The sequence below is a fragment of the Lepidochelys kempii genome, chromosome 3 (genome assembly GCF_965140285.1).
Source record: "Lepidochelys kempii isolate rLepKem1 chromosome 3, rLepKem1.hap1, whole genome shotgun sequence".
Classification (NCBI taxonomy): domain Eukaryota; kingdom Metazoa; phylum Chordata; order Testudines; family Cheloniidae; genus Lepidochelys; species Lepidochelys kempii.
The window spans coordinates 122,855,065-122,875,248 of record NC_136382.1 but is presented as its reverse complement, the minus strand read 5'-3'; the positions used below and the strand labels follow the sequence as shown (position 1 = coordinate 122,875,248).

The window sequence follows — 20,184 nt, the reverse complement described above, 5'->3', positions numbered from 1 at the left end:
TCCCCATCCCTGCAGTACGGCTGAGCCTCCCGCCGGAGATCACTGCGGCATCAATCCCCAATGCCTAGGCAGTCCCCCCAGCGTCTATCTCCCTTGGTACAGGATCATTCCTGCTCTCTGATTCTCAGGTACCATTCTTCGGGCAAGCACCATTCCTCACCCTTTCCTTACCAGACACCAATGAGGGTCAGTCGACAGACTCGGGCATCTAGGACTCCACCCTGGATGTCGGAAGGGCAGTTGTCTGAGTTGGAGAGAGAATTCAGCTCCTCACCTAAGAGAGGCAAATCGCCAACAACCCGTGAGACTGGCACGGCCCCGGTACTGGCTTGGCAGAAGGGGCAGTGGCCCGCCAATGGCAGTACTGGAGCCTGTTGGAAGCTTTTCTGCTGCCGTGGTCAGGACCTCTCATGTACACCTTTCCCCCAGTTCCGTTGATCAACAGAGTCCTCATGAAGATCAAGCAGGACAGGGCAAAGGTGATCCTCATAACGCCAGCTTGGCTGTACCAGCACTGGTTCAGCACAGCGCTTGACCTCTCGGTGGCTGCTCTGTTACGGCTACCACTCCAGACAGATTTGCTGTCACAAAACTACAGCGCCCTCCTGCACCTGAATCTGGAAGTGTTGCACCTGACAGCTTGGCTGCTGCATGGCTAAATGCGGAGGAGCAGGAGTGCTCAGCCAGAGTCCAGCAAGTCTTGCTGGGCAGCAGAAAGCTCTCCACTAGAGCGACCTACGTGGCCAAGTGGAGGCAGTTTACGTACTCGTCCTCAAATAAGGGCATTCAGCCCGAGCGGGCTTTGCCACAGTTGATCCTAGACTACCTTCTGCGCCGCAATCTCCAACACCTGTCCCTGTCATCCATTAAACTCCATCTGGCAACTATTTCAGCTTTCCATCCGCAGCTTGAGGGTAGATCAGTTTTCGCCCCCGACATGACTGCCAGGTTCCTCAAGGGCCTCGAGCGCCTCTTCCTGCATGTCTGGGACCCAGTCTCTCCATGGAACCTAAATCTTGTGTTATCCTTGTTCATGGCATCCCCCTTCAAACCTCTAGCTTCCTGTTCTCTCCTCCTCCTTTCTTGGAAGATAGCTCTCTTGGTCACAATAGCTTTGGCCCACTGGGTCTCTGAGATTAGGGCACTTACCTTGGAACTGCCCTATACAGTCTTTTACAAGGAAAAGGTCCAACTGCATCCACACTCAGTCTTCCTGACCAAGGTGGTCTCCTGGTTTCATATGGGCCAGGACATTTATCTGCCCATCTTTTTTCCAAAGCCGCGTAAGTCGGAGGAGGAGCATTGCTGCATTCCCTAGGTGTCAGAAGGATGCTAGCTTTCTACACTGAATGGACCAAGTCATTCTGCAAATCTATGCAGCTGGTCATCACAGTGGCCGACAGAATGAAAGATCGTCTGGCTAGCTTTGGTAGAACAGTGTTGCAAGCCGCTAGACTATGAACTCTGAGCCCACCTCCAAGGATACTGCTTGTGAGTCACCTAGAATGGAATCGACATGAGCAAGCACTCCAAGAAAAAGCAGTTACCTTAGTTTCGTAGCTATTGTTCTTCGAGATGTGTTGCTCATGTCTGTTCCATTACTTGCCCTCTTACCCCTCTGTTGGAGTTGCCGGAAAGAAGGAACTAAGCGGGCATAGGGCCAGCAGAGCCTGATATACTGATGAATGAGCGCAGCACTCGAGGGGGTGCTGCAGCTGACCCTATGGATACCGCTAAGGCAAAAGTCTCTGACAACTGTGCACATGGGCATGCACACACCTAGAATGGAATGGCCGTGAGTAGGGCCCTACCAAATTCACAGTCATTTTGGTCAATTTCACGGTCATAGGATTTTAAAAATCATAAATTTCATGATTTCAGCTATTTAAATCTGAAATGTCATGGTATTGTAATTGAAGGGATCCTGACCCCCAAAAAAAAGAGTTGTGAAGGGGTCGCAAGTTTATTGCGGGGCGGGTTGCGGTGCTGCTACCCTTACTTCTGTGCTGCTGCTGGGGGCAGCGCTGCCTTCAGAGCTGGGCAGCTGGAGAGCGGCGGCTGCTGGCCAGGAGCCCAGCTCTGAAGGCAGAGCTGCCCCCAGCAGCAGAGCAGAAGCAAGGCTGGCATGGTATGGTATTGCCACCCTTACTTTTGCACTGCTGCCGGAAGAGCTGGACCCTCAGTCAGCAGCTGCCGCTCTCTGGCCACCGAGCTCTGAAGGCAGCTCAGAAATAAGGGTAGCAATACCACAACCCCCCTAAAATAAACCTGTGACACCCCCCTCCCTCCGCAACTTCTTTTGGGGTCAGGACCCCCAATTTGAGAAACCCTGGTCTCCCCTATGAAATCTGTGTAGTATAGGGTAAAAGCACACACAAGACAAGATTTCACGGCAGCAGACCAGATTTCATGGTCCGTGATGTGTTTTTCATAGCTGTGAATTTGGTAGGGCCCTAGATATGAGCAACGCATTTCGAAGAACAACAGTTACCAAAGGTGGTTGGTAACTGGGTCTATGGGTTTTTTTGGTTCAGAGCCATCTCTAGTCAGAGTCATCTAACGTGTCTACTTGCCTCAATTAGATTACTATCCCACAGCTAGAATTTGCACCACAAGACTTTCATGCTCACTCTCAGCTATAGCACGGGATGATATAGACTTCAAAGAGCACTCTGATCAGATTTGATTACTAGATAGTCATTGTTCTTTATTTTTAAATTGTTTCTCATGTTCATAGCTTCCAAGTAAATTAAAGGTAGAAGAGACCCACAAGATCATATAGTCCATCCCTCCACAATGAACAATTTTTCCTCATAGTATATTCTAGTGCTTTGTCCAGTCTGGTGTTATTAAAAGGACATGCATTCCCACAGAGTTCTTCTTGAAGCTAATCATTTTAGAAAAAATAGGTTTCTAAAAAAGGAAAATGTGCGTGCTTGCTCTCTGTCTCTCCCAAACACACATACAGACAGACAGCATGAACTGCACTTCGGAGAGAATGTGAACAAAGCAAAACCCCTAAGAAAGTACCACAGTATCTAATTTTCTGTAATATATTATTTATGTTGTTTTAATTGCTGGATGATGATATTTAGAAGGTGATGGGGGGTTATGATGTTTCAGCTTGCCCTGTTCAGGAGTCTTAAGATGCAATATCCTTGAAATAAAGAGCTCCCTTTCCTCCTTTTTATGTGTTCCCTTGCATCTGAATTCCATTTCTTCTTTGAGACTGTCTTGTCAGGACTAGTTTTGCATGTATCAGCTGTTAGTAACCCTAGACTGGGTCCTGGCTGTTCAATATGATTTTTTTTTTTTTTTAAGAATTTATTCAGTTGCAGAAGCTTAGCAGAGCTTTCCCAGTGTTGATTCCTGTGTTACTGCTGCCATCTTCTGGGAAAGGTTTTTTATGTTGTTTTCTTTAAGATTGAATTTGGCAAGAACAACAACAGTAATCTGAGCAGCACAGACTAAAGGCTTATATGTAAGAAAGGTTTTGATGGTGATCGAGATTTTTTCAAAGGAGCACAAAGAAGATAGGTGCCATTTTTATTGAAATTCAGTGTGAGTTGGGCACCTAACTCCCTTAAGCTCTGTTAAAAATCCCATACTGAATGTGAGAGTGTTTCAGACTATATTTTCATACAACCATGTTAATGCGCCCACCAGATTTCCAAGTCTATTTACATGTAAATGTACAGCTGGATGCTCAGATGCCTAGGTAGGGGTGGTTTCACATGCAGATTGGTCTGTCACAATAATTTTGTGGGTGTATTAACTGAAGTCCTTTGAAATTGTAGCCCTTTCTGCCATAGAACCTCAGAAACTGCTAGAGATAGAGCAGAAGACAAACAGCCAAATTCATCTCTGGTGACATCCCTTATTATTAGTCGTATGCATTCAACAACAATTGTCTTTCTTTAAACTTGGGAGAAGTGATAAATTAAAGGATAACTTTATGGAGCTCCTAGCCACTCAGACTGTGATACCTGAGTTGCAAAATGCAACCCGATACTAGGTTAAAGTTGAAATTTATCTTAAAGTTATGCTGTTATGTGCTTTTAGAATTTCATTTTAAATACATTCCTAAATTATTAAATTTTCTTTTACTACTTAACTGTGCCTTCCTTTTACACAGAGCTCCAGCCGTGGTTCTGTCTGGCATGCATCCCTATTCATGTTTCAGAGTGGTAGCCATATTAGTCTGTATCAGCAAAAACAACGAGGAGTACTTACTCCTCATTGTTTTTATCCCTATTCATGTACAGCATCACTTATAATGGCAGATCTGCTTTAGAGACATCCAGCCAGATTCTCATCTCAGCAATTCCAGTATAAATCCAACATCACTTCAGTGGCGTTAAATTGGATTTATACCAGTGTAACTGTGATAACAGTCTGGCCTGTGGGGTATTGTTTAACTTGCGCTTACTCTTTGCTGTGTCAGAACAAACACACTGTAGGCCGTCAGTAGTAGCTGTGTTTTTAGGTAGGCTGGTTTGTTTGTTCCTCAGTTCTAAGAAGCAGAATGCTAGTTTAAATAAATATTTCAAATCCACAGCATATTCTTCAACGGTTTTAAGGTACATCAAAATTTAGACGCACTCTGTAATTTTGATTCCCATTAAAATATTTCTCACTGTCCTAAATCATGTTTTCCTTCTAATCCTTTTATTGCCCATATTGAGTGCCTAAAATAATCCAGTAATGATAGGAAAAGGATAATTTTTGTTCAGAGTTTTCCCAAAGAAACGTCATGCCATTTATTATGGAAATCGTTTGCAGGAATCTGAAGTTTACCTGCAACCTCTTACATTTTCCTAGTCATCCAGGCATAAAATTGCTCAAAATTACATACTAGATAGCTAGTGCCTGTGGCCTTAGAACCTCATCCTGCAGCACTGGCTTTAGTTGCCGTTGACTTCAAAGGGAGCAGTCATTATACAAGTCATTATACAATAGCTCTTCTCTCCAGTGGTGCCAGCAGCAGCCTGACACTAATTTGAGTCACACAGAGCAAGCCATGCAACTCTGCCACCACCGTCAGCCCCAACTCCATGGGTGCTCAGGACCCACCAGCGGGCTCCGCCAATCAATTTCTCCCCCTTCCCCCAGCACCTCCTGCCTGCCGAGGATCAGCAGCAGGCACAGGAGGTGCTGGGAGGAGGAAGGGGAGCAGGAGAAGGAAGAGGCGAGGTGAGGGTGGGGCCAGGAAGAAGTGGGACAGGTGTGTCATCCTGCCTCAGTGGGTCGCAGCTGAGGATACCAGATTCAGGACAAACTGCTGAGAAATAGGGCTGACTTATACCAAACTGGTGGTGGTTCTATTTTAAGATATACTAAGCCATCGGAAACAAAAAGTAAACTTCTGTCTCACCACACTGGTTAACAAGAAGTCCAAACTACGGTCTCCTTAGATATCTCAGCCCTTGTTTCATCCCCCTAGACTTTATGCTGAGTGGTTATTTAAAATCAATTTAATCAAACAAAGGATCCTTCTAATCCCAAGAGATCAGCCACATAGCCAGGTCCGTATATAACTCAGATCTTACCCAATAATCACACTGTTGCCAATCCTTTAGTATCCAATATCTAAAGCTTTATTTATAAGAGGGAAGAAAAAGGAGAGAGTTAAAATGGTCAAAGAAATCAGATACATACAAACACTGCAAACCTCTTGGATCAGATCTGTAGCAATGATGGAATAAACTGGTGGCTTGTAAAGTCTCTGGTAACCTCCAAAAGACTGGAAGGTCCTCAGTCCTTTGGAGATCAGAGCAGGAAAGAGGCAAAAGGGAGATGTTTCCAAGGTCTTTTATACCTTTTCCCATGGGAAGGGAATGCACTGTCTTAGTTTGTGGAAAATTACAGGCACAAGATGGAGTCCAGGGTCACATGAGCTAGTTACATGCCCTTGCATAATTTGATGACTCATAGGAGTAGCCATTACCCATAATCTGGCTAAAGTGTCCACAAGACGGCTCGTCAGGTGAGGACAAGCTTCTTCTATGACCCACTGTGAGAACTAAGTATTCTTTGATGGGCATTCGGCTTGAATAGTTCATTCACAATGTGCTGGCCAGACTGGATATAAATTATCTGGTGGTTTTACCCCAGGAGTAAACACATTTGAAATACTGGTACATAGTCAATATTCATAACTTTAGATACAAAGATGATACATGCATACAAACATGATAATCACACTCAGCAAATCATAACTTTTTCCATTGACACCTTACATGATATACTTTGTACAAGATTTTTTGCAATTGTCCAACAGTGGCAATATTAATGATATAAATGGTCATGTTTCAGTTATACAGCATCACATTGTGGAATGTGCTCATATGGTCTCAGACTCTAGTCAGAAAGCTAAGGACTAGATTGTGCTCCTTGTACATATGGGCAGGAGTGGAGAGCCGTGGAGGAGGCACTCTCCTCCCTCCCAGTCTCTTCAGCAGCCCCCCCACCACCACCACCACTTGGGTAGAAAGCCAGTGAGGAAGGGGATTGAATGGGGAGGCATATTTGACCACCCACAGAACTCATCAAGCAAAGGCTAGCTCATCAGATGCAGATTGCACCCGGCCCCCAAACAAAAGCAGAAGTTTTGAAAGAGATGATCTGCCTCAGGAGTAATCTCTTCAATGCTCCCCAGTGCCCCCTGTAGAGAACTGTGGTATAAAGGCCAAGATCTAGGTCTTAGGGAGGAATATACATACATTTTAATGTGTATAAGTCAGGAGGGAGACTTTCACTTGTATGTTTTATAGGATAACAGAGAGCTCTTGCAAACATTTGATGCTGTCATACACTTAAAGCTTTTAATGTTTATAGAAAATTGCCACTTATGATATTGATGGCAAATTACCCTCAGATTGCAGGAGCTGCACAGAGAGTGCTACTGTTTTTTTGACACTGTTTTGACAGATTGTCGTACTCTTCACAAAAGTTAGATTTTAGCTGATCTATGAGTAGTAAGTATGCATGCTATATTTTAAGGGAAAAGACCTACATTGTTCTACCCGTACTAGTATTCTTGTGATTACTTTAAGCTCTAATAAAACAGCCTCATTAAAAAGGATAGTTACTTTAATATGGTACTCTTTATTGGGGTAGTTGCAGTGTTCCTTATACTGAGAATGGGCATTGACACAAATACTACAGTAAATGTAGGTATTGCAGGTTTTAGCTAACCAGTTTTGAAGGTACTCATGAGAATGGCCATACTGGGTCACATTAATGGTCCATTTAGTCCAGTATTCTGTCTCTGACAGTGGCCAGTGCCTGATGCTTCTGGCAGCTGGAGGTTTAGGGATACTCAGAGCATGGGGTTGCATCCTTAACCATCTTGGCTAATAGCCATTGACAGACCTATTCTCCATGAACTTATCTAATTCTTTTTTTAACCCACTGATACTTCTGGCCTTGACAACATGCCATGTCAACGAGTTTCACAGGTTGTCTGCGTATTGTGTGAAGGAGTTTACTCGCTGTAAACATAAATACCACAAAACGGGACATATGGTTGCAAAGCTAACACTTTGGTGCATGGTATAACATGGTGCCAAAGGCAAAGTCAATATACCATTCCAGAAGTGTGGCTCCCAAAAGCAGCACAGCAAAGGAGTGTGCCACTCTATTTTTTTAAAAAGGTATAATTGGCTGTAATGGGGTGTATTGGCCCTTTAAGAATAAAGAGGGCCAGAAGACCCCATTCCAGGTGTTAGAATGCACAAAGGCCCAGAAAATGGCCAGGTGGTAGAAGAGAGGAAGTGGTCCAGGAGAATTAGGAATTGGTAGGGAACCCAGGACACTTCCTTTAAGGGCCCACAATCAGGAGCTCTATAGGGTAGAGTGGGGTAGGGCTCCCCTTACTTGCAGCCAATCAGGAGGAGCTCTCTGGAAGAGGGCAGTATATAGACTTACCTTCTCCCTCAGAACATGGGAAACACTGAAAGAGAAGAAAGCGAGGGCCAGAGCTTCAGCTAGAAAGAGCTGAGAGTGGTGGCTTTGGGTGCAGCAGAGTGACAGAGGAAGACCATGGGGTGTGGCAGAAGAACCAGAGCTAAATTGAATTATGATTATGGACCTTATGGTGGGGACTCACTGAAGATTGTTTGGATAATTTTGTGGTTAAGGACTCTGAGGACTATGTAGACTTTATTTGCAGTTAAACCAGCCTCAGACAGGGGTGCTGGAAGTCACAACAGAGACTGGAGCATTTAAGGCAGTGGTTCTCAAACTTTTATACTGGTGACCCCTTTCACATAGCAAGCCTCTGAGTGCAACCCCCCTTATAAATTAAAAACACTTTTTTATATATTTAACACCATTATAAATGCTGGATGCAAAGTGGGGTTTGGGGTGGAGGCTGACAGCTTGCAACCCACTCCGCCCCCCCCCCCGCATATAATAACCTTGTGACCCTCTGAGGGGTCCCAACCCCCAGTCTGAGAACCCCTGATTTAAGGGGTCTGCAGGGGGAGGCTAATAGGCAAGGTGCCTGCAAAGTGATCCCTGGCCACAAAGGGATGTTCAATAAGTGGCCACCCCATTTCTTATTTCCACTCAAAGCCAATGTAATAAGCGCATAGTTCCAGGCTAGTGAGATGGTTCTCTCATAATAATGTAGGCTGAACTCTAATTAAGCAATCAGACTGCTCTCTCACTCCTGCACATTTCTGAAGTATAAATAATGAATGGTTTCAGAATAACAGCCGTGTTAGTCTGTATTCGCAAAAAGAAAAGGAGTACTTGTGGCACCTTAGAGACTAACCAATTTATTTGAGCATAAGCTTTCGTGAGCTACAGATTACTTCAAGTAATGAATGGAATCCTTTATAATGAAGGAGGTGGTGGGGGGGATTGGGGTCTTTTTTTTTTAAACAAAACAGCTTCACTGTAAATGTTTCTCTATAATTAACACTATAATATACATTTTGCAATGCACTAGAAAAAATGGTACTTTTATTTTACTAAACAGAAATGCACTATGCCTAGGTTACGTTGTATAGCATGTGTAGTTATTTTGTATGTAACATTGCCTAGCAGCTCTGATTTGCTTCAGGGCTTGTCTGTGTTTTCATTGTAAATCCCTACTTCAATCCACAGTTTATTGCTTGACTATAAAAACTGGACCTTGTGTTAAAACTTGGTGTCTTATTTTATGTTGTTTATATATTTTCAAAACAAAACTCTATTTTTTTGACCAATTGTTCATTTTATGGGGTAGCAAAACACAAAAACACAACAGACTTTTGCTTATTTGGTGCTTTCTTTGTTATTATTTAAAGGGCCACTCTCCAGATAAACACTATACTTAAAAAATCCTTACCTGTCTGACAAAAACCACTATACAGGAGAGAAATTGAATTTAGAACTCCTACATGCTTCCCAACATACTTGTGGTTTCTTTAGTAAGCATGGACAGTGAAAATAGACTTCTAAATTTCATCCCATAACTCTAATGCACTAGCGGGTAATTGTGTTCAGGTCTTTAACAACTGTGGGAAATCTTTAAATAGCCTTCCCCTCCACCCACCCATACAAAAACAACATGTTTTCATTGACTTTCAAAATAAATTATGAAACTATTTCTACTTACATTAGACTTTGGAAAACCATTTCTTCATTACAAAACCAGTTGTTGTGGCTTAAACTCATTGATCAGCCTGTTTAAAAAAAAAAAGGGAATGTTGCCAGTCCATAGACCATTATGCCCAAGAGAGATTTGGGGATTTTTGCAATATCTAAAGACAATATATATGTATAAATATATATACACACACTAAAGTGTATGTACTATATAACCAATTATATTAAAGGGCTGAAGAGGAAGGGTTGCCCAATGCTTAGGGCACTAGCCTGAGACTTATTCAGTTCCATGCTCCACCACAGACTTCCTGTGTTACTTTGTAAAAATCACTGAGTCTTTCTTTGCCTCAGGATCCCCACCCATACAATGGAGATAATACTTCCCCAGTTCACTGGGGTGTTGTGAGGATAAATATATTAGAGATTGTGAGGCAGTCAGATACTATCATGGTGGGGGTCCAGATAAGTACTGTGACTGGTTGGATCACAGAAACCCACTTGGGGCTGCCAACTGATGGGCCAAGACTACTTCTGCCCCTGCTTTCCTGCCCTGGCAGCTTGGGATTTCAGTGCCCTGCCTGGTTTGAGCCAGACCCGCTAGCCTGTTGCAAACCGAGACCCAGGTCTTAACCACGTCCCATAACAGCTGTAGGCTTGACTGAAAGCAGCTTAAGAAGTGTTCCTGTCTTTAACACTCAGATGCCCAACTCCCAATGGGGTCCAAACCCCAAATAAATCAGTTTTACCCTGTATAAAGCTTATACAGGGTAAACTCATAAATTGTTCGCCCTCTGTAACACTGATAGAGAGCTATGCACAGCTGTTGCCCCCCCCCCCGGTATTAATTAACCCAGAGTACGTATTAGTAAGTAAAAAGTGATTTTATTAAATACAGAAAGTAGGATTTAAGTGGTTCCAAGTAGTAACAGACAGAACAAAGTGAATTACCAAGCAAAACAAAATAAAACCTGCAAGTCTATGCCTAATACAGTAAGAAAACTGAATACAGATAAAACCTCCCCTTCAGAGGAGTTCTAGTAAGCTTCCTTTTATAGACTTGTCTTCTTCTAGTCTGGGTCCAGCAATCACTCACACCCCCTGTAGTTACTGTCCTTTGTACCAGTTTCTTTCAGTTATCCTTGGGGATGGAGAGGCTATCTCTTGAGCCAGCTGAAGACAAAGTGGAGGAGTCTCCCAGGGGTTTAAATATACTTTCTCTTGTGGGTGGCTACCCCTCCCTCCCCCATGTAGAAATCCTGCTGCAAGATAGAGTTTTGAAGTCACGTGGGCAAGTCACATGTCCATGCATGACTCAGAACTTACAGGTAGCAGCCATGGTTCACATGCTACCTTGAACGTCCTCATGTGGACTTCTTATGTGGATTGGAGCTTCCAAGATCCATTGTCCGTTAAGTGCTTCTTGACTGGGCACTTAACTTGCACATTCTTTTCTCAATAAGCTGACCAAATGCCTTACTAAGGCTATTTAAAATCAAACAAGTATACAGCCAATATTCATAACTTCAAATACAACAATGACACATGCATACAAATAGGATGAATATATTCAGTAGATCATAACCTTTACATAGATATGTTACATGGCATATGTAGCATAAAACATATTCCAGTTATGTCATATATACATTCATAAGCATATTTCCATAAAGCCTTATGGGGTGCACCATAACAAGTACCTTATATTTATCCATTAACTCTTGGTGTATTTGATTGATGTGTGCTGAATAGCCAATTGCTTTAGGATTCAACAAAGACTCTCTTTGGTCCTCTTTGTATTCGACCATACTTGGTTAGTTTCTGTTCTGTTCCCTATAGGTTCTTCTATTGTCCTCATTACTGTAGTATTTGAGTGTGTTCCATGAATGTATTAAGCAACATAACTAATACCTGACATGTGGTTCATTCTCTCCTCTCTCTCATCCTTTTCCCAAGTGTTGTTGTTTTGTTTGGTAGGTTTTTTTTTTAAATGTACGTGCTACTCAGTGTTTATGCATTTGGAGTGGAAGGTGATGAGGTTTGATTGTCCTTAGTTCTTGAGGAAGATCATTCCACAGTTTTGGACTGGCCCCAAAGAAAGCTCTCTCTCTTGCACAGATGAGCTTTACCCAGGAAGTTCAGTTGTACTTGAGAAGCAGAATTGTTGACCGTGGTCTTCATCTTGGAGCTTTAATTTGTCTTAGTGTCTTCCATCTACAGTGGAGTCCCATCTTACGCGGGGGTTAGGTTCTAAAGTCAGCGCGTAGGGCAAAAATTGCATATAGTCAAAAAGAGAGAGAGACAGAAGAATGAAAGAATAAAAAAGGGAGCAACACAACTTCAACATTGTTGTGCACAAACTGGAGTGCCGTAGAGTGGCCAGGAGCATTGTCTACGATCAGCAACACTTTAAAGTCAAGTCCTTTCTCTTCGAGGTACCGCTTGACCTCCGGAATGAAACACTTGTGGAACCAATCCAGAAATAATGCTGCCGTCACCCAAGCCTTTTTATTTGATTGCCAGAACACAGGCAGGAGATTTTTGTTCTTGCCTTTTAGGGCCCGGGGATTTGCAACCCTGTAGAGCAATCCCGGCTTTATTAAATTCCCAGCTGCATTGCCACAAAACATAGTCACACGGTCTTTAGCTGTTTTGAAGCCAGGGGCTTGTCTTTCTGATTTCGAAGTGTAAGTGCGGTTGGGGATTTTTTCCAGAAGAGTCCAGTCTCGTCAGCATTAAAAACTTGTTCCGGAAGATAGCCCTTTTCTTCTATGATTTTCTTCAATTGTTTGGGGTAGGCTTTTGCTGCCTCTTCATTGGCAGATGCAGCTTCACCAGTAGCCTGCACGTTTTTGAGGTTGAGCAGTTCCTAAAACTGTTAAGCCAGCCTTGGCTGGCTTTGAATTCCTTCTCATCAGAAGGCTGTCCCTCTTTGGTGGGAGGTTTGAACAGCGCGTAGAGGCTAAGAGCCTTTTGTCGCAACGTGTTGCCATCAATAGGCACATATTTACAGTTCATGTCTTCGAGCCATAAGTTTAATGCCTTTTCAGTCTTTACTAAAGTCTTATCACGCACTTAGCTCGTCACCTTAGTAGTTATTGGAGCACTTGATGCCAGCTTGACGAATTTCTCTCTCGAATCTTGATGGCACAGATGCTAGATTCGTTGTGGCTATATTTACGCGCCACGTTGGAGACCGACATACTGTCTCCTCAATAAGTCCAACACAGCCAGTTTTTCCTCCAGCATTGGAACAGATTGCTGTTTCTTCGGTTGAGCACCAGATGAAATAGTTGGCTTGTGTTTAGGGGCCATGTTGTACGAAAAATACATATCTTTAAACACTAGAATCACACTCAGTGCGGCGACATGCTCACTGGATCGGCGGGCAGCGATCGATCCAGCGGGGGTCGATTTATCATGTCTAGACTAGACGCGATAAATCGACCCCTGAGTGCTCTCCCATTGACTCCTGTACAGCACTCCACCACCACGAGTTATTGTTATTTTTCTTTTTTTTTTTTTTGCCAAGCGCGTATATTTGAATTCGCGTAAGTTAAATGCGCATATGATGCGTCTCCACTGCATAGTGCTGGTTCTAAATTGATGGCACTGAGTACTTACAAATGAGATGAGGTAAAAAGAGCAAAGTAGAGGATCAGAAACAGGACAGAGAGAGAAGTCTTTTCTTTTAGGACATCTTCCCCCCACACACACTGGAACCTAGAGTGGGCTAAATTCTGCTGTTTTACACTTGCATACCTTCAATGAACATGCCAGTCAATGTGGTTTTATGGAAAATAGGTCCTCTCAAACAAACCTGATTTCGTTCTTTCATAGATTTACACTTTGGTTGATAAAGATAACTGCATAGATAAAATATACTTTAGAATTTGTAAGGAGTTTGATTTAGTACTGCATGACCTTCTGATTAAAAAAAACTAGCACCAGACAATATCAATAAAATACATATTAAATGGATTAAGAACTGGCTTAGTGACAGATCTTAAAGTAGTTGTCAATGGAAAAACATCATAAAAACAAGTGTGTTTCTAGTGGGATTCCACAGGGTGCAGTAGTAGGACTGACGCTATACAATATTTCATCAGTGATCTAGAAGTAAATATAAAATCACTGCTGATAAAATGTACAGTTGACACAAAGATTGGGAAAGGGGTACATAGTAATGAGGTCAGGGCAGTCAAACAATCTGGATCACACAATCTGTGTCAATTCAAACAATTCAGCCAAATGCAAAGTTTTCCATCTAAGGACGAAGAATGCGGGCCATGCCTACAGCATGGGGGACTGTATTCTGGAAAATGGTGTATCTGAAAAAGATTTAAGGGTCATAGTGGATGAGCAACTGCACATGAGCTACCAGTGTGGTGCTCTAGCAAAACAGGCTAATGTGACTTTTGGATGTATTCAAATAGACCGTAAGGCCAGAAGGGGTCATTGTGATCATCTAGTGTCCCTTCCTGTGTAACATTGGCCATAGGACTTCCCTGAATTATTTCCAGTTTGAACTAGAGCGTCTTGTTTTTGAAAGAACACCTAGTCTTGACTTAACAATTTCCAGTGATGGGGACTCTACCACAATCCTTGATAAGCTGTTCCAATGGTTAATTACCTTCACTATTAAAAATGTGCACCTGTTTCTAGTCTGAATTTGTCTTGCTTCAACTAGTTTCAACAAGATGAATTTTGTGATGCCTTTGTTAGACTGAGGAGCTGTTTATCATTAAATTTCTGTTTACCATGTAGGTACTTACAGACTGTGATTAAGTTACTCCTTAATCTACTCTTTGTTAAACTAAACTGATTGCAGTCTTTTACTCTACCACTATAAGACATGTTTTCTGTTTCTTTAATATTCTTTTTGTTCATCTCTAAATCTTCTCCAGTTTATCAATATCCTTCTTGAATTGTGGACACCAGAACTGGATACAAACAGGGAAATAATGAGTAGGGAGGTGATTTTACCTCTTCATACAGCAATTTACATTGATATCCTTGAATATCCATAATGTGTTTGTCTGTGATTATACAAGCATACAGTAGAGAGCAGGCAGTGCGTGCAGAAATCTTTGACAGTAAAACTATTTGTAGGAAACACATTTGTAGTAGTAGTCATATATTATTATTTTATAGTATTTTCCAGAGACCCAATCAGGCTTGGATGAGGGTGAGGGAAGAGAGATTCAATCAAATAAATGTGATTTTTATACACATTTCCTTTAACCATTTATAATGTTTAATAAAAGAACCAGTTAACCCCATCTATTCTCCCCTCCCGCTTCCCCAATCCATCTTTCATTGTCTAATGTCTTACTGGCATCCTGATAGAGGCGAATCTCAAGGAGAAATTTGAAGGGCATGATGGGTGTTACCTATTCATTCTGGGAAGGTGTTTCAGGTGTAAGAGGCAGCCTGGAAGAAGAAGGCACAAATATGTACGTGTAAGAAGCCCAAAATGGAAGGGGACTTGAAGGTGACGATAAAAATCTCAGTCTTGAAGCATTGGAGAATGTGACGCTACTACAGGGATTCAAAAATGGGAGTGCTGTGGTCAGAATGACATGCAAAAAGATTAATTTAATAGTTCTATTTTGTAAATACGAAAGGAAGACAATGTCAGCATTATGGGGACCAGGGAGGGGGAGGTAGTTAAGAAGAGAGATGAGAATTGTGTGCCTGGACCAGGAAATGGTAAATCTTCAAAGTATTATGGAGAAGTGGCAAAACTGTATTTCTGAAGTATCCATCACCTTAGTATTTAAGAGCTAAGCTTTTCTAATTAGATTTGCCTGAAGAGTTTGAAAGATTTTTTCACACACGGCTAAGTTCTGTTCTCAGTTACTCCTAGGCACCACTGTCAGAATCCAGTTGCACCAGTGTAACTAAGAGCAAAATTTGCCCTCCAGCATCATTTTTCCCCCAACACTACTTTTAGAGATGGGATCAAGCTGCAAATTCCAAACCCAGGCTTTGAACATGACAGCGTCCAGGTGTGTAGATGTGCACTTTTGTTTTGAACAATTATAAAGATAAGAACCCTTTATAAAATTGTGTCTGGATTGAGTTTCAGATTTTTAACACTTCTTAAATTTGAGCTTGTTTGGATCCAGGATTTTTGCTGAGACCCATCTTCGATTATTTTGAGAAGCTTCCTGTATTTTTCTTTCGGCTGCAACCTCCTAGTTCTTTATGACTGAAGAGGAGATTTTCAGAAGCACCTAAATAGATTTAGGCACACACAAGTCTTATTGTTTTTCAATTAGGTTTGTGTGCCTAAAGCTCTCACTTGCTTCTGAAAATTTCCCCCTTAGTCCTCATGTTGTGCATGAACCTTAAAGGATAGATTTGAGACTTCTAGGATTTGTCTTTTTTGTTTTTTCCAAGACTAGTATCTTTTATGTGGGTGCCAACAGCAAATTCTAAGACATAAATAATATACTAAGAAATAGTAACTTCTTGACCCGTACTTATCAAATTAAACTGTCAGGATCTTTTTATTTAAAGAAATAAAGGAGAGAAAGTGTGATTTCAATTAGCAATTATGTCACACGATAATTTTTAAACACTTTAGTACAAAATTTATGCAAAAGTGCTAAATCCTAATTAAATAACTTAAATTCTTTTTCCTTTCCTGAGGCAAAATAGCTCCTATTATTATTATTAATGAAGCCATAAAATTCAGGTTAACTGGAGGAACTTTTTTGCCATATTTCATTTTCAAATCTTTTTTTTCCATATCTGAAAGTTAAAATGAATGAAACTATTTTATTAACCACTCTTTTGTTTAAACTGATGTGCCTTTTTTTTATTGCTCATGCTATGCTGTGAGTGGGGAGTACTTAATGAATTTGTATCAGGGAAGGCATATTTATTCTGATATAGCATGGAAGAACACCCTACTGATCGGTTTAACTGATTTTACATCTCATCCATTATCTAAGTTGTGAAAAGATTTTACAGTCTCACCAAAAGATCAGACTCATTTCTATAGAAAGCAATGGGATGAGATCACTTGTGGAGTTACTTGCAGCATATAAAATTACCATGGAAGGGGCCACACAGAATTGTAATACAACATAGTTTTGCGAATAGCATTGTTTCAACAGATATTGGTATTATGTAAACTGCAATATGAGGGAAGACAAATATTGTTGTGAGAGGGGGAGGGGATTTTTTGCAAAATTTCCGTCTTTAAGATTTGTGAAACTTACACAAAATTGAATTAGAGTGAGATGAGAGAACCTAGGGAATTGCAGCCCTTTGTGGCAAAACATTGGGTCTAGCAATGTAAATCACATAACCCTTTATATTTCTTTGTCCCTACACATATCTCTATGAGAGGCCAGGAATAGGTAAAGTAAAAAGAAGAAAGAGAGTGGACAGTATAACTAAGCATCCCCAGAATGCCTATTTGTGTATTCCAGGATGGGCAGGGATGGTGTCCCTAGCCTCTGTTTGCCAGAAGCTGGGAATGGGCTACAGGGGATGGATCAGTTGATGATCACCTGTTCTGTTCATTCCCTCTGGGGCACCTGGCATTGGCCACTGTTGGAAGACAGAATACTGGTCTAGATGGACTTTTGGTCCTACCCAGTATGGCCATTCTTATGCCCAGCACATTGAGGCTGAGTCCTGACTGGGGCCTTTGGGTACTACCATAATCAAAACATTTATTAACAACAATACTGCAATCTCTCATACAGTTTGCCTGGCAAAGATACCTCCATCATTAAACAGATTACTAATACGCACAACTGAATTAACATAAGTGGCGATTAAACGAAAAATAAAAAATTATAGATAATAGACATGATAGCCAAAGAAAACTGACAGACAAGAAAGGGCTGTAACTTTGTTTGATCTGGACAAAACAAAAACATTCATTTCATTCCATTCCTTTTCCCCAGCGCTCCATGATGACTCCGATGTTACTTCTGGAGAGTAGAATCAGTCCTGTTGGCCTTGTTTTCTTTCACAGTGCTTCATTGCATAAAAATGTAGTTTCTTCAGCATGATAATAAAATGTGATTTTCTATAGTACTTACAAAATTGACAACAGAAGCTCAAAAGAGTTCAAAACGGAATTGCGGAGATGGAATTTGTGGCAGATAAATGTCCCAGTGTCAGGTTCCCCTGATATCCTTATTCATTACATCTGAATGCAGCTCTGTATCTAAAAATCAAGGCTGCTTTATCAGTCTTGCTTATAATGCCAGTCAGAATAGCTAACTGCTGAGAGGTCCTTCAGAGTCTGCAGGTGGGTCAAGACAGCATGGCTTCAGCACAGCGAGAGAGACGCATTTTACATTATTGACTTTTCCTCTTATCCACAAGGACACAGAAATTAATGTGGAATTGATGGGTCAAAGATTTTGACACATGTCAAGACAGATATCTTCATTTTGGAGTATAAAAATGGAACAAGCTTGTTGCATATGAACCATTTTAGATAGCAGTTACAGCTCAAGCAACGCTACAGATTAAATGTGTTACTAGTCGGTAAAGGACATTCTGTGTGGCTGAACTCTTATGAAAAGACCTATAGAATTTAACAGGGATGAAACAAATACAATTCTAAAAAAAAATTAATAAAATTCTACAGCAATTCCCCTAACAGCCAACACAACTGAATAGAGAATCATCATCTTTCTATAGTGTTGTGGTTTGTTTTTGTTTTGCTTTTAGTTTTTTAAACCATTCTATAGAAATCTATGAAAGGATATAATATTATGTTTTGTGCTGTGGTTCAAGTGACCTGTAAAAAGTTCTCTTTTACTAAATAATATAATAGTTTTCCGAAAGGGAATGTGTTTGACTAGGTACTTTGCATATAAACTACTTCCAATATTAAACACTATAAAAAGCACTAAATTCAGCTTGTCCCCTTTTTGTATAAACAGATTTGCACTGTGAAAGAAAAACAACCCATCAGTATCCAATGATTTTGTATGTCCCACACAGCAAAAGCTCATTTGATTAATCAAATTTATTTTTATTTTATTACTTCTGTGACTGAAATCTGCTGGTTTTATCCCTAACTTGTTTTTATGACTTGTGGGTTGGTTTTTTCCAGTTCGTGTTCTGCCGTGAATGTAAAGAAGAATACCACGATGGGGAATGCAGCACTTTCCTCAGTTCGCAGGAAGCCATAGCCCAGAAGGTAGGGAACCACATAACTCATTGCATTCCTATAATTAGCTTTGGCTCAGCTAGAGCAACATTTGTAGAACTGGTCCTAATTATAATTGTAAGTAAAAGCAACCCTGTTTGTATTGAATTGCTCCAATCACTGGAACTGCTGAATTGGCTTTCCCATAGGTTTCAGACTCTTTAATTCATACAGTCATTGAGTTCTGCCAGAAACATGTAGAGCCCTGCTATCAGTCAATAAAGAAATGGCCTCCCTGATGGGCCTTTGGGATTGTGTCAGTTCAACATGAATATCTTTGAAATGCTTTCTATGAAGTCTTGCTTACTGTAGCGCGGTGACAACTCACCAGTGCAGCACCTCCTGCTGGTCGTCTTAGGAATTAGCTCTTTCCAGCCTTCAGAGCACCCTCTGCATGCCAGTGGCTCACTTACCGCTGGCCCCTGTGTCCCTTCTGGACCCCAGTGCCCTTTACCCTGGGGTTCTGCCCCAGCTGTACCCCCATACTCTGGGTCTTCCCTCCCAGGGGAACCCCCAACCCTCTAAACCCACCTTGCCTCAGTGGCTACTGCCAGTCATGATCTAACCCCCACTCACTGGGCAGACTGCAGTGTAATGGCCACTCATCAGCAAGGAGGGTTTGGACCTGCTGCCTCTGCCTATTCCCAGGCTACCCCTCTGTAGCCCCTGTACCTTTCCTGACCTTTTGCAAGGCCTGCAGGGTTTTCCAGGCTGGAGCTCCCCAGCTCCTCTGGCCTTCCCCCAGCCCTGTTCCACTCTGGGTACCCTGCTCAGCTTCCAGGTAGTCAAGCCCTTTTTCCCCCTCCCACTCCCCCCAGAACAAGTAAGAGAGACTGCCTGCCTGAACTCCTGGCTCTCAGCCTTTTATAGGGCCAGCTGTGGCCTGATTAAGGCATGGCCCTAGCTGTGGCTGCTTCCCCAATCAGCCTAGCCTATTGGCAGCCCTTTCCCAGGTCTGTTTTAAACCCTTCAGGGTGGGGCGAGTGACTACCCCACTACACTTACCCATCAGCTTATATTCAGCTCACCAGTTAGTAAATCAAGTGGTTATGGACTGAATCAGATTTTTACTGAATGTAACAAGTGCAGTATTGTCTTCCTAAGTCTGCAGACAGCCTGAAACAGCGGCCCTTGGAGGGCTGCACTCCCCTGCCCCACCACCATTAAACTCATTGAGGTTTTAACCCTTGACCCTGTGAGGACACTTTAATGTAAGTATTAACAAATTCATTGGTTATTTGAGCAGATAGGATGCGGAAGGGGATGGAAGTGAAGCAAATAGGAGGAAATTACGAGTCAATGTAGGGAAGAACTCAGACTACAAGACCACACTGCCTTTCAACCCACGAATGCTTGTGTAAGCTATAGCACACTAAAGGAAGTGGAGTTTCAGCCATATA

General features: G+C 42.0%; 1 protein-coding gene across 2 annotated transcripts in view; it reads left to right on the top strand.

Annotated features, from left to right (window-relative positions):
- Positions 1-20,184, top strand: part of PRKN (parkin RBR E3 ubiquitin protein ligase) — a 1,259,306-nt gene that overhangs the window by 1,211,827 nt on the left and 27,295 nt on the right. For both annotated transcript variants that reach the window (XM_073337855.1, XM_073337854.1), the window contains one exon: positions 18,689-18,775. In XM_073337855.1, the coding sequence (XP_073193956.1) occupies positions 18,689-18,775 (87 nt within the window). The remainder of the gene's footprint in view (positions 1-18,688; positions 18,776-20,184) is intronic.